The sequence below is a fragment of the Sabethes cyaneus genome, chromosome 2 (genome assembly GCF_943734655.1).
Source record: "Sabethes cyaneus chromosome 2, idSabCyanKW18_F2, whole genome shotgun sequence".
NCBI classification, from domain to species: Eukaryota; Metazoa; Arthropoda; class Insecta; order Diptera; family Culicidae; genus Sabethes; species Sabethes cyaneus.
Genome location: NC_071354.1, coordinates 193,861,995 through 193,882,805, shown reverse-complemented (window position 1 = coordinate 193,882,805; position 20,811 = coordinate 193,861,995). Strand labels below are relative to the sequence as shown.

At 38.5% G+C, this 20,811-nt stretch overlaps 1 protein-coding gene across 1 annotated transcript in view; it reads left to right on the top strand.

The window, feature by feature from the left end:
- Positions 1-3,065: 3,065 nt before the first annotated feature.
- The window catches only part of LOC128736488 (band 7 protein AGAP004871), a 179,899-nt gene continuing 162,153 nt past the window's right edge, over positions 3,066-20,811 (top strand). Inside the window, exons 1-2 of the mRNA XM_053830973.1 lie at positions 3,066-3,195; positions 3,245-3,250. Coding sequence (XP_053686948.1) covers positions 3,066-3,195; positions 3,245-3,250 — 136 coding nt within the window. The remainder of the gene's footprint in view (positions 3,196-3,244; positions 3,251-20,811) is intronic.

The following is a 20,811-nucleotide window of genomic DNA, read 5'->3' as shown; positions in this document are numbered from 1 at the left end:
GGGGTTTTTTGGGTTTTATTGGATTTGGAATTTCGCTGTACAAACTGAAATTGCGTGATGGTTCGTTTGTTCAAAAGGTGAAGGGTTTGTTAAACCCCTATCAGGCTTTCAGGAAGAAACAAGTTTCTCCCAGATGATTCAGGGAACTCACACATGACCGTCCTCCATCCCTTCATTCGTTTAACACCCCTTAACTCCTAACAATTTATAATGAATAACAGTGCAAATAGATAAAATTTAATATAGAAGTAAAATATGACACCATTCTGCTCTAGACAATATTATGCTCGGGGAGGAAGACAAAACAAAATCTGCTCTAAGCTGCCGCGCATTTCATAAAAAAAAGTTAATGAAAAAGTTCTCCATCATTGAGATAACAGTAATCACTATTCGATCGCTTCCAGCGTGCACCGCTCCGGTCGGTGTCGGTCGTTCGAACGAAGGCAAAATCAGGAACCGCCTGTATCCTCCGGTGCTTGTGGGATGGATCTCATACAGTTAGCCGTTTTATGTGCAAACAGTGAAAGAATCCTGTTGTGCCGCAGAGCTTGATTTCGCTTATTGTTTGCGGGCTAGTTATGTGCTTTCACCGCATATCCTGTTGATATCCATCGGAATTTATGCTACACGCCTTGGCTCGGATTCCGTTTGAAATTTCTACCTCCGTGTGCAGTTTTGTATCTCTCAGCAACAGCAGCAGCAACAGTGGCAGTAGTACAGTTAGAGTAGCGTGCCTGGTGTGTTGTTATTCAACAATAAAGAATTCGTCTGTCTGTCTTCCGGGCTCGTTGGTACGATTCGGTTCTTTCGGTTGTTCCAGGCAGCAATGATAGGGTGTGTGTGCTCCAGGAGCACAGGCTTAATGGCGATTGACGCTAATCGAAAGCAACGTGTGTGCGGTTGGCATCAGGTGTGTGCTGTGGCTGTGGGTTGAGCACTATTCTGATTTCCCTCAAAAGACACATAAAAGGGATATTTTCTTGGGTCACAGCCCTCTTGTGCCATCCTAAGCTGTTTGCTTACGGGTTCAGTTTGGATCATACTCACTCCAACCTGGAGCAAGCACGGGCACGGCACAGGCATCCACCCACTCAGCACTTTATCGGTATATGGACGGCGGCGTGAGGTGCGGGCTAGAGCTAGAGCGTTGTTGTACGGAGTTGCCGTGCACGAGTTGATAAAGGATACACTAGTGGATTTGCCGTTCGCTGCTTTGTTGATGCTGATGAGATGTGTAGTATTTGGGCCAGACGGGGAGAACGCATGCGTCGACTTGAGTTTCGGTGTGCTCTCTTTCTCCGCCCGCTCGGAGTGTCCCTCTGGCGTGCTTTGTTTTCGTGTACGTTGCACATTCGGCCGATTGGCCGCAGAAAATGGACAGTTTGTTGTGGATATTTTTTTCGCAATAAGTAGATTCATAAGTTAAGTTACGCCATGTGAGTAGGTTGAACGTGACAACCTCAGAGGCTTGGGTTCGATCAATAAAGTTTAAAACTGTTTGAATTGTACATTATACTATCCCAAATTTACAAAGTTATAAATAAACCCTTATCAGACAGAGTATTAAAAAAGTTTCTTGTGTTACGAACGGAAAATTCTTGTAAAAGACTATGCGCCTCCATCATTTTACTCTTGATGGTGACGCTTTGTACTTTGTTATTAGTTGTAGCGAAATCTCTGAAAATGCTTAGATTTTATTCACGTAGAAACAACACATTGTTATAAAAATGATAATTAACTAACAAACTGACATCAAATCAGCTATATTTCACATTTGATACACGCTGGTTCATAAATTCTTGTACTAATTATTCTATAAATATTTTTATAAGAGTTTATATGCCAAGGGTTTCTACACATAGAATTTGCAATAATTTGCTTGGCACCTGTTACGCCCCAAACCGGTGGACAGTTTTGCCCACCGATTTCACTTTCGAGCGCCACAGTGTGCTCACTGGGCTCCACGCCTCGATAATGTACCGAGTGTGAAAGGATAGATAAACTCTCTCTCTTGGGTTCGTCGGCGACGTTGTCGTTGTCGTCGTCGTCGTCGTCGTCATCATCGTCGTCGTCGTTGTTGGTTGGAAGCACGTTGCACGTTCCTCGAGCCTTTTTTTGTTGCTTGCGTTTATGTATGTGTATACATGGTATGCTGGCTGTTACTCCGTGGCACGGCGCGTATATACAGCCAGAGCCAGTTATACAGGCAGCCTACAGCAAGCGTATTGTGATTTCGGGGACCGGAACCAAACTGCCAGCCAGCCAGCCAGTCGACGTTCGTGTCCTTTGCCGAGAAAAGGTGCATGAATATTGTATGTACGCAGATTCCTTGTCGCCTTTTGTAACCGTTGAGTACCACGCTCTCGTTTGCGTTTTTGTGGTTCGATTCTGTCGTATCCCTCGCGGAACAATAGGTCCAGTTGGTGTCGTCTTCGGCGTCGTCGGGGTTCAACCCAGATATCTACAGTTATAGTAGACGACAAGTGAAGTGAAACAGCCACAGTTTGTCTGGATTTGGCGGAACGTTGCCAGGTGAGGGAGTATATTATAAAGCACAGTTCGTTGGCAGCTTTGTTCGCCACTCGGCGCGCGTGGTGAGTCTTTTGCATCTTTTGCGGAAAGCTAAAGTTTGTTATAAAGTTCTACAGGAGCTGCACGTAATCGCCCGGTTCAGACGGAGCAACAAAGTTCAGCATAAAATTCTTTAAGTGATTCCGATGCCTTTCAGTGAGTGTTAAAGTTGATCCCACGGTGGTAATTCTCGTTATATTTTATTAGAGGTGTGTTCCCAATCCGGTGTTGAATGAAAATCTAACGGTCGCATAAATTACGTCCGACCACATCAACGGGTGGTAAAACGTGGAAAGCCAAGGTGTGATTTAAATAAATTTGCGCTTGGTGGTTATCAGTAAGCATACAGCAGCAGTTTCGCTACGGGAGGTTAACCGCTAGGCGCAGGAAGTGGCATTTCGGTTCCAGCAGTTTGGAACTAATCACACGCATACACATCCACACATAAATTCACTTTTGTCAGGCTGCATTCACATATGCCAGGACTGTGCTGAATGGCACCCACTATCAATCCCGCGACGCATCCGATCAAAATGCTCCAGTTCAACACCAACAACAACTCCCGTGGCAGCTCGGCGCGGCGTCCAGATACAACGGCTTCGGGATCGTCCATGTACACCGCAGGTGGGTCCCATTGCATGGTCATACGAGTTTTGTTTCTCTTTTTCCATAGGTATAGGTATGTGTGAGTCTGCATTCGCTGTTGATTCTGTAGCTAATATATTGTGGCGTGGGGTTGCCAGCCAGAGAAAAATATTTGTTGCAGGAAAAAGCAATAAACTTTGGCCATTCTCGGAAAGTAATCAAAGTTTGGGCAAACTTATTCCACATCTGGGTGTTTTTTTATGATTCGGAGACAGTCTAGGTTTCCCATAAGTTGATTAGCTAAAGTGGGATTGCGTGTTCGGGATGTTATGAGGTGTGGCCTTCCGGGTTCACTTGCACTAAATGAATGACAAACTTTCTCCGAGACAAGAAGGAAAAGTATGTTACAGAGCTTACGGAACTAACTGCTAGTGACAGCAAAACAGTACGTGAGTCTTGGGTAATAATAAAGGAATGTAAACTTTGCTTGCGAAAGTTTGCAATGTTTATCTACTTATTTGCATAAAACGCCTTACCCATAACCAATCGTTCCTCCTCGGTGGCTATTCAATTTCACTTCCCTTATTAGGCCAGTTTTTATTCTTGGCCTTCCGGCATAACATGGGCTAAATTTGCGTATTTTTTCTTACCGAATGGTATACCAACACCAGCGAAAGGAACACCATGCGCAACAGCCCAATGCAAATGAGTTTCGGCTGCTGGAAATGGTGTTTTTGGTCCTATTTGCAAATCTGAATTGAGGGGTGGCATTGAATGATCCGTTAGGAAGCGGACGCTCTGGCGAGATGGTGTTGGTGCTATTATGCCAAAATTTACCTTTAATAGAATGTGTGTATTAAGAAAATGTTAACGAAAATTTTGTTCAGTTGCTTACCTTTCAGAGCGGTTACTGAACTAATCAGGATAATACAGTAGAGAACTGACAGATTAAATTCTCATTTATCCTTATTTGGCTACATCGGCTCACAGGGGCAATATTTGTAACTTTTTGTATGAAAGTCCTGTAGTGCTGACTGTCCCCTGAAATATCTTTAATTTAAGTTCTACTCTATATTTTGATGAACTTTATCTCCGTGCGTTTTCAGTTTGTTAGTCCGACTTAATCAAATATTTTACTGAACCAAACTTGCGCACAACATTGAGTTATACCTGGCGCCGAATCGCTGAAACTACAGTTCGTTTACTAGTTACCGCCACGGTGGGCTGGTGTTTTTGTTACAGACCGAATAAGGCTCTTATACTATCAGATAGATTATCGCAATTACAAGTTTAACTGAGCGGAGTAAGTTGATAGTCTATGTTTCCACAATTCGTAAACCTCTTTCGCCAACATTTCGGCCAATATGTTCGTACGTGATGTAAAGTGTATGAATATGTGTATGAGAGCATATACAGCGAATATTTTTAGTGTTCACTCTAAATATTTCACTCCCTGTTCCAGGGTTCCCCATGGTAGTAATCTAAGTCCATTGGTACTTTTCATTGGTATTTCAATGACGCCCATTTCTTACCTATGTGGTATACATGTTGATTTAACGATAACCTCATTATCAAAGTAGTCTGAAGATTTTAGGATTTGAAGAAAACTGCCAATTGGTGAATCATTTTGTGGTCACCAACATGTTCTTTATTAATCACCTTCCAGTTTTTTTCTATTAGATTATTCGTTTATTTTTTTATTTATTCATCTGGCTAGTGACAAATAATGTCACCTTGGTGAAATGGCCACTTTGTGACGAGCACTATTCTTAATACGTAGCGTAGGAACCTTGCTTGATTAGCTTCGATCTAGAGTGATTAAACAATTGCGTATAAAAAGCATAGTCTATACCCAACGTCCTTAAGAACTTGACCATTCTTTATCGACAGACTTCGCAGCCGGTTATTAGAGTACAGGACAATTACGAGGCTAATGCAACGATCCTACTGACTCCATAGCAACACCACCAAGCCGAGATTCGAACATACGACGACTGGCTTGTCAGGTCAGCATCGTGCCCTAAAGCTATTGGGTATCAGGTATCAGCATCTTTGGCTCGAGCAGCACGTTCCTCACAATCATGTGGATGATTTGTGCCTTGCCCATCTTGCCCGTGTCATCATTTATCTGATGAGGACGGGAAGGAAAACAGGAGGAAAAGGAAGGGGTGGATGAGGAATTTGGACAAACACAAACACATACATACCGAGAGATTTTTGTACCACCGAGGGGATACTGCAATCCTTGGTAGTTAACTTATCAATAGTACACCCCCGGGGGGTATACTCTTGATAAATAAGAGTTTATAGCTCAATAGCGCTTTCGGTAAGAAACATCAAAATGTCTCGTAATTTTAGTTTCCTAAATCCGATTCATTTAAGACGTAGGATCCAAAGATCCTATGACGCAATTGTGCTACTGTAGGACAGTTGCAAATTACGTGATATGGTGTACCGTAGTCGCATTCACATAAATTACAATGAATGATTCAGCTCGCTGAATCACATTTAGAATGCTTAGTTCTTCTAATTGGGTGTGGCAGGCGATGACTGTTTTAGATTTAGAATTACCCGCACAAAGAGCTTTTATAGCGGCTTGATTGTCAGAACATAGGTAGACAATCTTGCCTATCAATTCTTTCTGATGTGCAAACTGAGCTCCGCACATAATTGCAAAGATTTCAGCTTGAAAAACGGTGCAGTAACTACCCAACGAATAGGATTCTTCCAATTCCAGCTCACGGCAGTAAACACCAGCACCCGCGCGACCTTCGTACAAGGAACCATCGGTATAACAGACCACATAGTTGGAAATTTTCCTTTCCATGTAGCCTTACATCCACTCCTCTCTAGGAGGAAAGTCACTTGAGAAAGTCCTATACGGCAAAGTACGCATGAGCGTTACATCGCTAGGAGCAAGGGCAAACTTGTCCTCAGCAACAATTTGCGACCACAATCGAGTATGACCAGTGGAACCGTCCACAGACTGCCAAAGGCCAATCGCGTGTAGTCGATAACCACATATTAGTGCCTCTTGCTTCAGGTGGAAGTGTAGAGGTTTAATATTGAAAATAGCTTCTAGGGCGGCAGTAGGAGTTGTAGTAAATGCACCAGACATTGCCATTAAACACATCCTTTGAAGAGCTAAAGCTAAGTGGGCGGTTAACAACTGCGTATGGGTTTCAAATAGCATGTGAAAACCTTCAACATGAAACGAAGAAAGGAAAAGAACAATGCAAACAAGTTGGATCGGTGTGGTAATTCTTGAATAAATGCGCCTGTGCAATGATATGGGAATAATGATTCCTGAAAGGGAGTAGTATGTCTCAAAGTACTCCTAGGTCTTTGATTCATATTAAAGCTTGCTTCATTTAGAATTGGAACAAATTTTTGCTCATATTGTAGCGCTCTTGGTGGACGGATTTGGAAGCTCTTGGCGCCCACGTGTCGGAAATTTTGTTAGCTTCGCCTATGTATTTTTGACATTCCACAAAACGACTGTATCTTGTAAATAAACAATATGGAAGCCGAAATAAGTGAAAAAATTGTGCACAGTTATTTGGAAAATCCATTGTGGTCTGCATCTAGGCTAGCTAAACACCTGAAATTGCCCAGAAATTGCCGTTTCTCGCGTTATCAAACGGTAACATTGACGAGGATTCGGAAGCCACAAGCTAATCATCGGAGGCGAGCTGTCGACCAGAAACTGCGTGGTAAGATTTTGAATGAAGTTTTTGGAGCGTCTTAGTAGAATACGAAACCTAAAAATAAAAATAAGAAAACTTATCCAATTTAATTCTACTATGTGTATTTTATTCAATGACAGATACGTATTTCGCCTACGACTTGCAGGCTTCCTCAGTGTCTGTTTTCGAAAACAGACACTGAGGAAGCCTGCAAGTCGTAGGCGAAATACGTAGGGGAACTGGGGGGAAAATGAACACCCTTAGCAATGTCGCCATTTGCTTCCCCAGGAACCAACCAAATGCTGAGCGCACTACATGAATTGAAAGCTGGATTCATATTCCACGTAGTAAAATATAAAGATGTTTGAAAAAGGACGATTTGTCATGAAAAATTCCTTATTTTCGAAAGTGTCACATTCGAGCCTGATTTTTTTCGTGTGGGTAAAATGAACATGCAGTAAGGGCAAAATGAACATGTCATAGAAAACTAAAGTTAACATGCAGTTTGGATAAATTAAACATTATTTTACCTTATCATTGTTCTACATAAGCTGTAGATATTCAACAAGGCTGCTAAAATTAAAATTGGACTCCACAAAGTTAACATAATGTATCTTCGCCACGTTCATATGATGTTTGACTTTCAACTCGCTTCATCGGTCATTTTCTGTCATTTTTCGAGAGACTCGATCATTTTTATTGATTGAATTGTAATTAGATCCTGGCTGCTGATATATTGAAAATAAAACATCATTATACACATTGTTCATTTTGCCCCCATAGTGAAGTGTTCATTTTGCCCCCAAAACACGAATTATTTTCTAGTGTTTATTATAAACAAACAGTTGATAAAAATACTTGGAATTTTCGACAGATCCGCAGGACAGTGATAAGCAAACAACACTAAATGATACCAACAGTCGAAATTTAATTTGTTTCGCCAAAAAAGCTTATATACTATTAGTGGAAATTACCATCGGCGACAGATTTCAACAAATATTTTTTACTTTTTCAATTTTTTTCACATTAGAAAACTTATGATCTCCACATATTGTCTCAAACAGCTTGAAATACTTCTAGGAGAAGATACCTATTGATCTGGTACAGATTTTAATCGGTTTACTGGGAATTTGGCTACCTGTTCATTTTACCTCCCCTGTTCATTTTACCCACAGTTCCCCTATCTGTCATTGAATAAAATACACATAGTAGAATTAAATTGGATAAGTTTTCTTATTTTTATTTTTAGGTTATTTTTAAGATTTTGAAGACCATTAAGAGAAATTCCAATCTATCGGACCGTGATTTGGCCAGAAAATTCGGTGCTGCCCATAGTACCGTGAAGAGAATTCGTCTCCGAGAAGGAATCAAGACGTATCAAGCTACTGTGTTAATGATGGACGATGAAACCTATGTCAAGGCTGACTTCGGGCAATTGCCAGGTCAACAATTTACTTGGCGACAGCTCGGAGGGTTCCAAGCAAATTTAAATTTGTTTTTTTCGACAAATTTGCACAAAAATTTATGATTTGGGAAGGCATTTGCAGCTGTGGCAGAAAAACGAAAGTTTTCATTACCAATAAGACAATGACGTCGAAAATGTACCAAAAGGAGTGTCTCCAAAAACGAGTTTTGCCGTTCATTCGATCCCACCACCATCCCGTGATGTTTTGGCCAGATTTGGCAAGCTGCCGTTACAGCAAAGTCGTTCAAGAATGGTATGCAGAGAAAGGGGTCCAGTTTGTTTCGAAAGACCTTAACCCACCCAATTGCTCCCAGTTCCGCCCTATTGAGAAATACTGAGCAATCATGAAGAGGAGACTCAAGGCAAAGGGAAAAGTCAAAGACATCAATCAGATGAAGACCTGGTTGGATAAGATAGCCAAAACGGTAAAAGTATAAAAGAAAGTGTGCGCCGCCTAATGAGCCATATTACAGGAAAAGTTCGAGAATTCCTTCGAAACCGTGTCAAATAATTTTATCCGTATTTTTACCTTTGTTATAGTATATAACGGGCTGGTACCGAATGGCCGAAATCAAAATGGCCGAATTTCAACAACAGTCACAGAAGGCCGAATCACGAATGGCCGAATTTTTTCGGAATGCCTAAATAACTATTTAATAAAAACAAGAATTGGCAAGTAGCTAACCAATAACTTTAATCAAACAAAAAAACAAAATAAGCAACAGAACTATCTACTATAGAGTATAAATGATTGATAGTTCTTTGTTCCCCTAAGCGCAAATGAACTTCGTTCATTTTAAGGTGCGAGACCTATTTACCGTATTAGTGACAAATGTTTCCTAGACGATTCAGGGAGAGACGGCCGCAGGCCGCGAATGCGCGCCGGTGACCCGCCGTTGGTAGCACCGGCCACTGCGGGAGGGCAGCCCCCTGCAGAAACCACTTCTATTTAGGTGCATGCATTTTCCTAGGTTTACTGACTAGTAGGGATTATCCCAACATCATGTACCCAACGTTTTTGCAGGTTGAAGGCCGTGAATATTTTTGACCGATTAAGATATTCGGCAATTTGTGTTTCGGCCTTTTGTGATTCGGCCATTAGATATATTTTGCCAGTTGAATTTTGGCCATTTGTGTTTCGGCCATTCGTGATTCGGCCATTTGTGTTTCGGCCATTCGTAGGTAATCCTATATAACAAAGGTTTAGAAATTGGTCGAAAAACACGAAATAGAACCAAGGCCCGGAGGGCAGAGTCACATATACCATTTGATAGGGTTCGACGAACTGAGCAATGTCTGTGTGTGTGGATGTGTGTGTGCAGCTCATTTTCTATCGCCTGTTTCTCGGATATAGCTGAACCGATTTATGCGCTATTAGTCTCAATTGAAAGGTATTATTGCCTAGTATATCACTATTGAATTGTTTTGTGGTCCGACGTTTCGTTTAAGAGTTATAAGCAAAAATTTGAAAACTACGGGACACGATTTTCTCCGGAACCACACAACCGATTTCAATGATCTTAGTACCAAATGAAAGCTCTTGCTACCATAAAAATTTTTAGGAAGTTTTATTGGAAAGAAACAAGTAGTTTAAAAGTTATGCTTAAAAACGTGTTTCGACGAGGCAATAATTATCGCCTGTTTCTCAGAGATGGCCAAACCGATATATGCGCTATTAGTCTTATTTGAAAAGTAATATAGCCGGATAGATCACTATTGAATTGTTTTTTGATTGGACCTTTAGTTTGAAAGTTATGAGCAATTTAAGTTACACGTTAAAATTTACAATAATTTATAGTGATTTTAACCAAGATAATTTATTTAGTTTTAATTATTTTAGTATTAAACGAGAGATCTTAATACTGCAAATGTATCTGCCAAATTTCATAAGGATTGGTTCTATTGGTTAAAAGATATTTAAAAATGATTGTTGAAATTTATTCAAAAGAACTTTAATGACCAAACCTTTAATGGGACCAAACCTCAAAAACAGAACAATATAGTAAAAATGTGTAATTTTTCAATGGGCGTTTCTTTGGAGCAGTCAATTAATAAAATATAGCATATTTTCTTACACTTTTAGGGTGGCCGTGAATCCCCCTAATAGGGTGACACAAATTTTTGTTTTCCAAACGCATCCAAAAAAATAGTGTCTTCACAAAAATTGTGGAACACACTAAAATAAGCAACTTTGCTGCATATAGTAACTATCTATCTCTTACTGGTTGCGAAATTTATTGATTTGTTTAAAGAAACCACTTTGAAATCAAGTTAAGCAAAGCCATGGGTGTAAATGTCCTTCAGAACTTGACCCTTCTTTATCGACAGATTTCACAGCCGGTTATTACAGTACAGGAAAATTACGGGGCTAGGGCAAAGATCCTATTAACTCTGTAGTCGAGATTCGAACATACGACGTCTGGCTTGTTAGGCTAGCATTGTACTCCGAGGCAAACAGCCACTTTAAAATCAGTTCTGCTCAAAAATTCTCTACACGCTGTTTTTATTGCTTTCATATGTTCTATAAAGTTATTTAGTAGGTTAAAATACACTCTGAAGATTGTTTATCGCTAGGATGCATTTGGATGATAACTAGTACAGCGTTAACAATTAAGTTCCGAAGACGTGTCGATTTCTATATGATCATTTTCAGCTCAAAACGCTAAAAAAGCCATTTTACTCGACTATTTTTGATTGGAATTGGAGTTTGAATGTGAAAATAGTTTCTTTCTGAACCTAATATTTGACTAGCAACATTTCAAAAGGTTCAATGTGCAAATGAGAGATTCTTTTTGCGTCTCCTCTCTTACGCTTATTACGGCGGCATAAATGCACTTGAATGCGTCTATTTTGCATGAAACGGTTGCATGAAAGCTAATCCTTTACAAAAATTAGGTTGAAATGCATTTATGCCACCGTAATAAGCATAAGAGAGGAAGCGCAAAGAGAATCTCTCATTTGCACATTGGATCTTTTCATATATTGGTCGAGATTTCCATGTTTATCTGTAAGTAAACAATAAAAGGGTTTGACAAAACGGGTCTTTTCTTTTAAAAAGGAGGTACTACCACTAATCGTGGGGGGTATCAATCGGTACCAAATTTAGGATGTTTGCTTTCTGACCTAAAATGAACAATCTGACAAAATTTGGTTCAAATCCGTGAAGGTCGATTACACGGTTTTTGGATACTTTGCATGTGTTGACTCTAATAGATAATTTTTAGATTTCACATCCGAATAACTTAAGAACGGCTGGGCCTAAGAAAAAGGCCTTATATAAGGATTAAGTTCAAAGTGATGCGTATAGAATTTGACTTTGTCAGTGTTATGAAAACTACAAATTCAAATACAAATCAAAAATAATATTTGAGCTGGAAATGCCCATATCAAATGACATATAAGATGGTATAACAAAGGCTCCTTTCACCCCTAGGTGGATTAAATCGGGTTTTCTTAAAAGTATGAAGAAAATGCTACATTTGTGTAAGAAAAGATCTTGAATTCAATTATAAATAACTGAAATACATGCAATTATTTTTGCTGAAGCAAGCTTTACTCTATTATCAGAGACCAGTGAAATTGGGCACACCCAGGACCAGCGATTTTGCGAACACTCAGAACATACTCAGAAATAGAACACTTAGAATCATTCAGGTGTTGTTATAATTCTATGCATAGTAGACGAGCGTACAACCACGTAAAGCTTGAAGTCGACAGCATACATAAGGAATCTGCCTAACAGTATTATATAGCAGACGCCCTCCTTTAGCCCTAGTGCCAAATGTGTTCTAGTTGTTGGTAACCGTAAAACCTTTATAAATTTTATAAAAATGTAATATTCTTTGAAAAATATGAGAAGAAAGGTTGATGCATTATACATTGGCTTCAGCAAGGCATTCGATCAAGTAGAAAAACTGAGGCGCATAGCCTTACCAAACTGGGTGACAAAGTGGATCCAATCCTATCTTACCGAATGCTCCGCTTTTGTCAGTATTAAACGTATTAATTCGTATTATTTCGAGATACAATTGGCGTGCCCCAAGATAGCCATCTTGGGCCTTTGAAATTTATACTTTTCGTTAACGAGCTGGGCCGCCTCTTAAGCGCCTCAAAGCTTATGCATGCTACCTAAACGACCTAAAGATATTCCGCGAAGTTGAAACCAGACTTAATTGTTGTACTCTTCAAAGTGATATCCTAGTCGCATCCTTCAGTCATCTACATGAGTTCCTACAAATCGCATACTCTACCGGGCAGAACCATATAAGCCGAGTGCAGACCATAAAAGACTTGGGCGTCACTATTGATTCCAAAGCAAATTCAACAAACACATCTCAACGATCACTGCTAAGACCTGCGCAATACTTGGAGATTTGTGAAAACAAACACCAACGCATTCCAGGATATATTCGCACTTACCATCACTATAGTATGCTCTTGTGCGCTGCATTCTGGAGTACAATGTTGTTGTGTGGACACCATATCATGCTGGGCATATCAACAGGAAAGTTGACATTCAAAAGATTTTTTTTTTTTTTTTTTTTTTTTTATTGGTCGGCCATCAGCGCATCAAGAGGCTATATAGGCCGTTGATGACAAAAAAAAATACAAACGATAGTTTTCAATTTCACATTTTACACTAAAAATCTTAACACTAAAACAATTCATTTTAAAGGGAATTACAGTCTTTCTAGCCTAAATAACTTAACCTATCCTTATATTTCTAAAATAAGTTAACTCAAATGACATTCAAAAGATGCTCTACGTCTTCTGCCCTGGAACGATACAGCAAATCTATCATTCTTAGCTACCAGGAGAAAATTACTGAAAAAGCTTTTTGTTTACGTATTACTGAGCGGAGATGTCGGTTACAGGTCTCTATTAAGACAGATAGACATTCATGTTCTCCAAAGGAAGCTTCGGAATCGTATCCTACTGTGGCAACCTCCCCCCCCATCGCACAAACTACAGGTATGACGAACCTTGGGCCTTTGGGCCTTGTGCTGTCGTGCATTCAATGAAGTTTGTGAAGCCTATGATTAATACTGTTCATAGGAATAGAATTCAATCATTAAACTAGTAAATAGTAAATCCATCGACTATGTACGTATATAAAAGTTCTTGAAACTCTGGGACCTCTCAGAATAATATAGAATATAGAAATCCGAATATTTTTGTAACAGGATTTTCCAGGTTTTTTTTTATCTAAGTAACATGCAACCGAGGGTTGTCATCGGGTAAAATCACATTATAATTGCTTTCCATAAATGCTCTGCTCAAACCGGTTGCTTGTGTTCTACAGGAAGCTTCAGTAATTTTTTTCATTTGTTTGCAGTAAATTATAACACTGGTATGGTATGACGAGTTTATTTCTCTGAAATTTAAAAGTACGTTAGACAGAATGCCCTTTCAAGATTGACGATATAAAGTCAATACATTGGTACAAAAAAGTAATAATCGAAACCCGCGCAGCTTTCGAGCACACTAAATATTTTTACTGCAAATATCAATGGCTAAATGGAACTGTAATGGAACCGCGATCCGGTTCCATTTATCGACCGGTCTACTGATTAATCTAATCAATTCGTGCTACCATTAGCTACAGCTCGCTAAACCAACCAAATGGAATATCACATTTCAATTGACAAATCCTAATTCAACCGTTTATTGGTTCTAAATCAGTATTTGATATGTCACAGCAATAGCTGTTTAAAAATTGCAAACCGACACTGATTTATTCAATACTATACTATGATGACTCCAATTTTAGTGCCCCGTCAGCGACATTCTGTCGTCGAACATAGACGGGCAATTAAAATTTGCTGCTACTGGTTTCTTTGTTCGAGTGCGCTTATCGGTCGGCTTGTCGGCGAACCGGGAAAACATGGATAAAATTGATGGAATTTATAATTTTGTTCCACGTGTACGTGTTCCAAATGCCTGTTACTCTAATTGCCGCTCCATGCTGCTGCTGCTGCTGCTGTTGCATGCAGCGCTAAGCTAACCGAACCGCCTATGGATGCCTACGACTGCCGATTCGCTTCATTTATATTGCTTTGCAGAGGCTTCGGATAAATTAAACGGTAGCACACCTGGTAACCCTAAAATCAGCATGTATTTAATGCTTAGCCATGGGTGGGCTTTACTGTCAGCGGTGGTGGCGCTATAATATGCATCACCCCGGCGTTCGCACGTGTATGTGGCTGTATGTGTTTGCAGTATAGTAACTATATTTTTTCATACTCTTGTCGTGCCGCGATGTACCTACAACGTTCGTACTCGTACATGTAAGTATAAAGCTTGCCACATGTTTCTTTTGGCGCGGTGTCCCATCGGGTGCGGAAATTCTTTGTAGTGGATATGTGGCTTTTCCACCAGCGCTTTTCTCTTTGCTTTGCTTCCTGTTTGCTATCATGAATGTAAATACATGCATTCCTAATAGGGATTTTTTGAGCTTCTCTCTGCATTCCTAGGTAGAGGTATCGTACTGTTTGTGGCGTTTTCCCGAATGAATCAAAGTGGTTGGGAATACATTAAAACCACATAAATATTAGAAGCTTTGGGTACCATATACTTAGCAAGGGTTTACCCTGGCTACGCCACTTACACTTTACCGTATTTGTTTAACTTCAAAGCCGCAGTACTGATGCTTCCCCAAAGTCAGAACCTACCGGAAAAAAAGAACCTTATTGTTCTTCGCCACGTTTAATTTCGTTTGCTCTCAACGGAGAAAAAAAGATAAATTGGATAAGATTTTAATCCACGATGATAAATAGGTCTTTAATTTTGCTCCGGCTTCGGTGTGACCAGATGGGTTTTCTACTACCCTTGAGACGGTTTTAGCGGCCGAATCGGACGAAGGAGAAGCACAGAGAAAATTGGACTGCTGCGAACCGTGAAAGCCGAACTCAATCTTGCGGGCCTAAGTCCTGCGACTTCAATGTGGCTGCCTGCCTGCCTGCCTATCTAAAAGCTAACCGGTCGGTCACAGAGATCATCAGCGTCTGCCGTTTCTGGCCGCCCAGTCAGTGTAATTACATATCTTTTATCTTGCAGTAAACGTGAATTGAATAAACATCATTTTCCAATCTTAAGCCACCCGCAGGGTGTTTTCACTGGGAAAGTTATGTCGGTATTGGATAACCGTCCGTCGGTTGGCGAAGAAGTGAACGTGTACGTTCGTACGTACACATGCACAGTGGGCCGTCGTCGAATCGCCTGTCATGGCTGACTTCGTAGCCGCGGGATATTTGCGAGCGAAATTTCTTTTCAGAAAATAACATGAAGATAAATAGATTGGGACGCTAGGAAAAACCACGGCCGCCCGGTTAAGTTGGCTCTATAGAAAAAAGTGTCTGAAAGTGTCGAGGCGAGAAAATTATGTTACGGAGTTTGCTAATGACTGTAGTTGAACGGTTATGAAGAACTAGCATTGTATGAGTAAAGGAGAGATTTTTCTTTTTAACTTTTTTATTATGGAACTCACAAAACATTCAGTTCACTCAAAGTTCAGCAAAGTTCAATTTTGAATATTTAAGATACAAATTTTTAAAGAAATAAAGTTCTTATAATGTAATATATATAATGTAGACCAAGGTGAGGTGACTAACCTTGATGTAGACGACAGAAAATAGATATTTCTGCCAAGCAAATGGATATTAAGGATTCTTTTTTGTTGAAAATACCCATTTTCTTGTGTCTAAAAACAAAACACCACACGTCTCCATTGCATTACTGTTACTGTTCTTCGAAAATTTGGATTTCTTCGTAAAGAGTAAATGCTGAGTGTGAAAAATAAAAAACTCGGAGTTAATTCCGATACAGAATTCCGGTTAGAATTTACGCCTCTCGCGCTCAAGACTCGGGTTCCGATTGCCGCAAAAATTACGAATGTTCACGAAGCTTTGAAGTGACTATAATTAAATTAGAAAAAATCTTCACTGTGAATGCGTTTTTCACTTCTTACTATTTTCTAAACGTTTCGTTTCTTGTTTTTTTATCTCATGATCATCACTTCACTGTTTACTTTTCACTCATAGCTTAGTTTTTCACCATTAACCCTTAACTTTCCATTTCTAGATTCTCACTCATTATTCTATACTGATTACTTCCCGCTCTTAATTGTTCGCTGTAAACTCTCTACTCCTTATCATTTACATTTTTTCTGTATTTTCAATTAGAATACATTATAATAAATAAATTTTTCGTGCAACGTAAGAGCACCACAATCACTAGGCACAATCGCGGACAAGACACTTCTAACTCTTACAAAATGTTAAAATAAAACAAATTACTTTTAACTTATACGTCCACCGTTTCAGGCATCATATGCCTATCTTCAGGACGAGAGCCGATGTCTAGCGAATACATTATATTTTATTTTTTTCTATTCAATCAGAACATTTCATTCTTTACTTTGCTTAACTATTTTCACTTTCTACTTTTATCTTTTGACTCTTCATTTTTAACGTTTAACCAATTACTTTTCGTTATTGATTCGTCATTTGTACTCACTACTACACAATATTCAGTTTTCAATTCATATTCGTAACTTTACATTTTTTATTTTCCACTATTAGTTTTTTAATCTTTACTTCCTATTATTTGCTTCTTACACTTTATTTTACGGTTTTTCTTTTCACTCATCTTTCAGTCTCTTTGCTTCAATGGAGTTTTATTCATAATCTTAACTGTTTTTTCTACCTTAACTATTCATTGTTGTATATGAGTCTATCATTCTGTTTTCCTATTAGATCATGATTTTTCACTCAACATTGTTGACTCAATTTCTCTCCCTTTTGGCGCATTATTCTAGGCTTTTTTTTATTGTTTTTCTATTCGTCTCTGGTTCTGTGTTCAGGTATCAGCATTTGTGGCTCGAGCAGTACGCTCCTCAGAATAGTGTAGAAGATTTGTTTTGTGTTATTAATTTATTACATTTTGCTGTATTTTTTACTGTACTACTGCACTCTTGTGCTTGCTTTTTGTTCTTCTCTTTTCATATTTTAACCCCAAGCTTGCTTAAACTGTCAGCAATTTTTTTCTATTTTGTCTTACTTGTTTCTTTGAACTTATCTTAATTCTTAATTTTTTATTCCTCATGCGTTACTGGTTTCTCCTAGATTTCAACTTTTTTCCCACTTCTAGTTACTTATTTATTACTATTTTTTTACTCTTAACTACTTATTTGTTGCTCTTTCTTTTTTTCATAATTACTTTAACTTTTTATCCTTAAACGGCTGGTCTCTAATTTTTTTAATCATTCCTCACATTAAAATTGCCTTTTGCGCAAACACTCCAGGTGAATCAAGAACGTGTAAAAATCCGCGTTTATTCCGGAATTCTCCGGTCCAAACCGCGTAAATTCCGAAATCCGCATGAAAACTTCGCTAATTCCAAATTTTGCCCAAAATGAACAGCACTTATTTTGAAATTTACTTAAAAACACATGTATTTCGAAATTCGCGTAAAAAATTCTGTAAATTGCGAAATTAGTATACATTTTTAAATTCGTGTGAATCCTGAAACTCGCATAAAAGCACATAAATTTCGAAATTTGTATAAATGAAAACCAAACAAAATCCGATTACCGCATTAGATTAATTTCGCAAAAAAGCTGCCTATGTTCCGCAATTTACGTGAAATAAAAGCGACGTAAATTCCGAAATTCATTAAACAATTTCGAAATTCGCCAAAAATCGCGTAAATTTCGAAATTTATGTAATATATAACACAAGATCGTAAAAGAAAGTTCACATTAAATCGTATGCATGTCAATTTTACATTGGAATTGTATAATGATTAGAGTATGTCCAAATAAAGTGAACAATAAGTTGTTTTGCATTCAACAACAGCTACATAAAAAATACATGAATTGTATCATGACTGTGAATTATTAAGCAGTATAGATGATTGCAATATTAAGTTATATCTTAATCATATATTCAGGAGTATTAAGTTACTTGCTCTAAAAAGCATGCAAGATAGAATTGCAAATCGTTTTTAAAATTGCCTTCACTTTTATGTTCTTATGTGGTGTAAAATATAACTTTTTCGTTCATATATGATTTTGTATTTCGCAGTTGTAATCAAGATATACAATCCAAATTATTTACTGGGTCAGAGATTACACTTTCTTAGAATTCCATGCGAAAATAATTAGCGTGATTATTTTCTGCGTGTCCCACACACGTTTGCAATTTAGCAATTTGAACCGTCAGTTTTTCGTCACTGCCTCATTTCTGCATCTCTCCTTTCTTGACAAGCAAATTTTCAATGTATTGGTAGGATAATTATTATTAAAAGATGAGTTTACATAGGACTCGTTTTTTTTTTATTATAGTCACTTTAATAGCTTGGGTCATTCGGGACTTCTGCGGGGTTTGGATTCAAACCCGGGTCCTCGGGGTGAGTGACGTGAATGCTAACCAATACACCGGCTTTGACCCCAACACGTAAAATTGCTGCAAGGCACAATAAACATCGCAAATTCTAAATTTTCAATCAATCAATCAATGTAATATGTATAATGTAATGTATACCCAGCCAGTTTAATTCTTGTATTTGTTAGAGCTAATCTCAAATGAAAACATCGCAAATTTTAAATTTTGTGTAAAAAGAAAAGTGTAAATTGTACTTTACGTAAAAAAAGCATGTGAATTTCGAGATTCACGTAGAGAAATTTGTAAATTGCCAAATTTGGGTAAATTATCAAATTCTTTAACGTGAAAGGGTACATTTCAAAATTCGTTTTATTTAAAAAATCGCGTAAAACTCAAAATTTGCATAAAAACCCTATCTCCTTCTACTGAGATGACCTGCAGCTCGGTAAGGGGGGAAGATGTAGCGCCACTACACTGCGTGTCCTCTTTTAACATACACTGAACCCGTATTTTAGTACCGCAAGATATTGACCGATAGTCTTTTAAGGTCCGCACAGTATTGACCTAGTTTATCATCGTGGTTCCACTCAACAAAACGCTCACGGTTGTGTTGCGGTTATTATTTTTTTTGCAAGTGCAGCGCGATAGTTTAAATTGTCTTGTTTACCAATATTTTATTTACCACAGCGAGCCACCGCACGTTTCCAATATGCTAACCAGAAGGTAGGGCCACACGTTAGTGAACGTGAAACTAAATCAGTCGTTCTTGGCAAGTGTGGCTGCCTAAAAGAGAAAATGCGTTTTCTTTTAAATTTCTAAATCATGTAAAAAAGCAAGTGAAATTCGAAAGTTTCGTAATTCGAATTCGTAAAACACTGAGTAAATGGCAAAATGTACGCAAAAATGAAATAGTCGCACTAAAGGAAAAGACAGCACTAATGGACCGCACCATAACACTAAACCATAGATTCGACTTCAACAGCACAAACATCATAGATAAACATATCAAACAACACTGTCTTCCATATCTGGAGATATGTCACATCGTATCAAAAGAAAACAGCATAAACAAACGCACAGATATATAAGGGTTAAGTATAATATATGCAGGAGTATTATACACACTAAAAAATGTAAGCTAATCAGAGCAACGCTATACCGTTACCACACAATTGTCAAAGCCCAAACAGTCAGTACAATCATAGTGATCATCAGCAAAAACAGACGGAAAACAAACTGTTTTAGAGATACTAACAGACATTTACAGCAAAAGCTCATTTTACCGGGCAACTCAAACAGAAAAAGAGGTGCCAAAAGAGTTCCAAACAAGTCATGCTTCTAAAACGGAAAAAACTAATTTATGCATAAAGAAATTTTTAGTTTCCTCGAAAAAGGTTGAATAAAACTTCCGAAACGTCGGACATAGAAGCAAAACATCGACTGGTTGAAACTGCGAAATTTCGATATGGGACCAAAAATATATTGCGTAGTTCAATTGCTGAGTGGGACTTTAACCCATACTCTCTCGGTTTGTGCCCAAGTGTTTTGACAGTTAAATTACCAGCACAGGATACCCTATATTAGATAGTCTCACATCTAGACTGCTAAGCTCCTACCACAAAGCAGTCGATAATAGTATACCTCCTCAGTGGTGGAATCTGTAAGAGCAATTATACAAAAAATAATTACCGGCGGCGGGTGGAGCGTATGTGTGTGCGTGCGAATGGTTAGACTAGAATGTTCGAAACTAGAAGTGAGATTATCTAATACAGGGTGTCGTGTGCTGGTAGTTTAACTGTCTAAACACTTGGGCATAAACCGAAAGACTGTGGGTTGGTTTCCCACTTAGCAATTAAACTACGCAATTTATTTTCGACCCCACATCGAAGTTTCGCAGTTTCATCAAGTCTGCCATCCTTCCCACAAACCAAACGCTTCTCCACCTATAGTAAAAAAAAATCGTTTTAGCTGCTATCTACATACATACATACATTCAAGTAAAAATCATACATTCATGTAAAAATAACATAAATTTCTGGATGTGCAAAACGCAAAAATTTCAAAATTTGCGTGAATCGCATACAAACATTTGAAATTCGAATAAAAAAACGGTATAAACTTC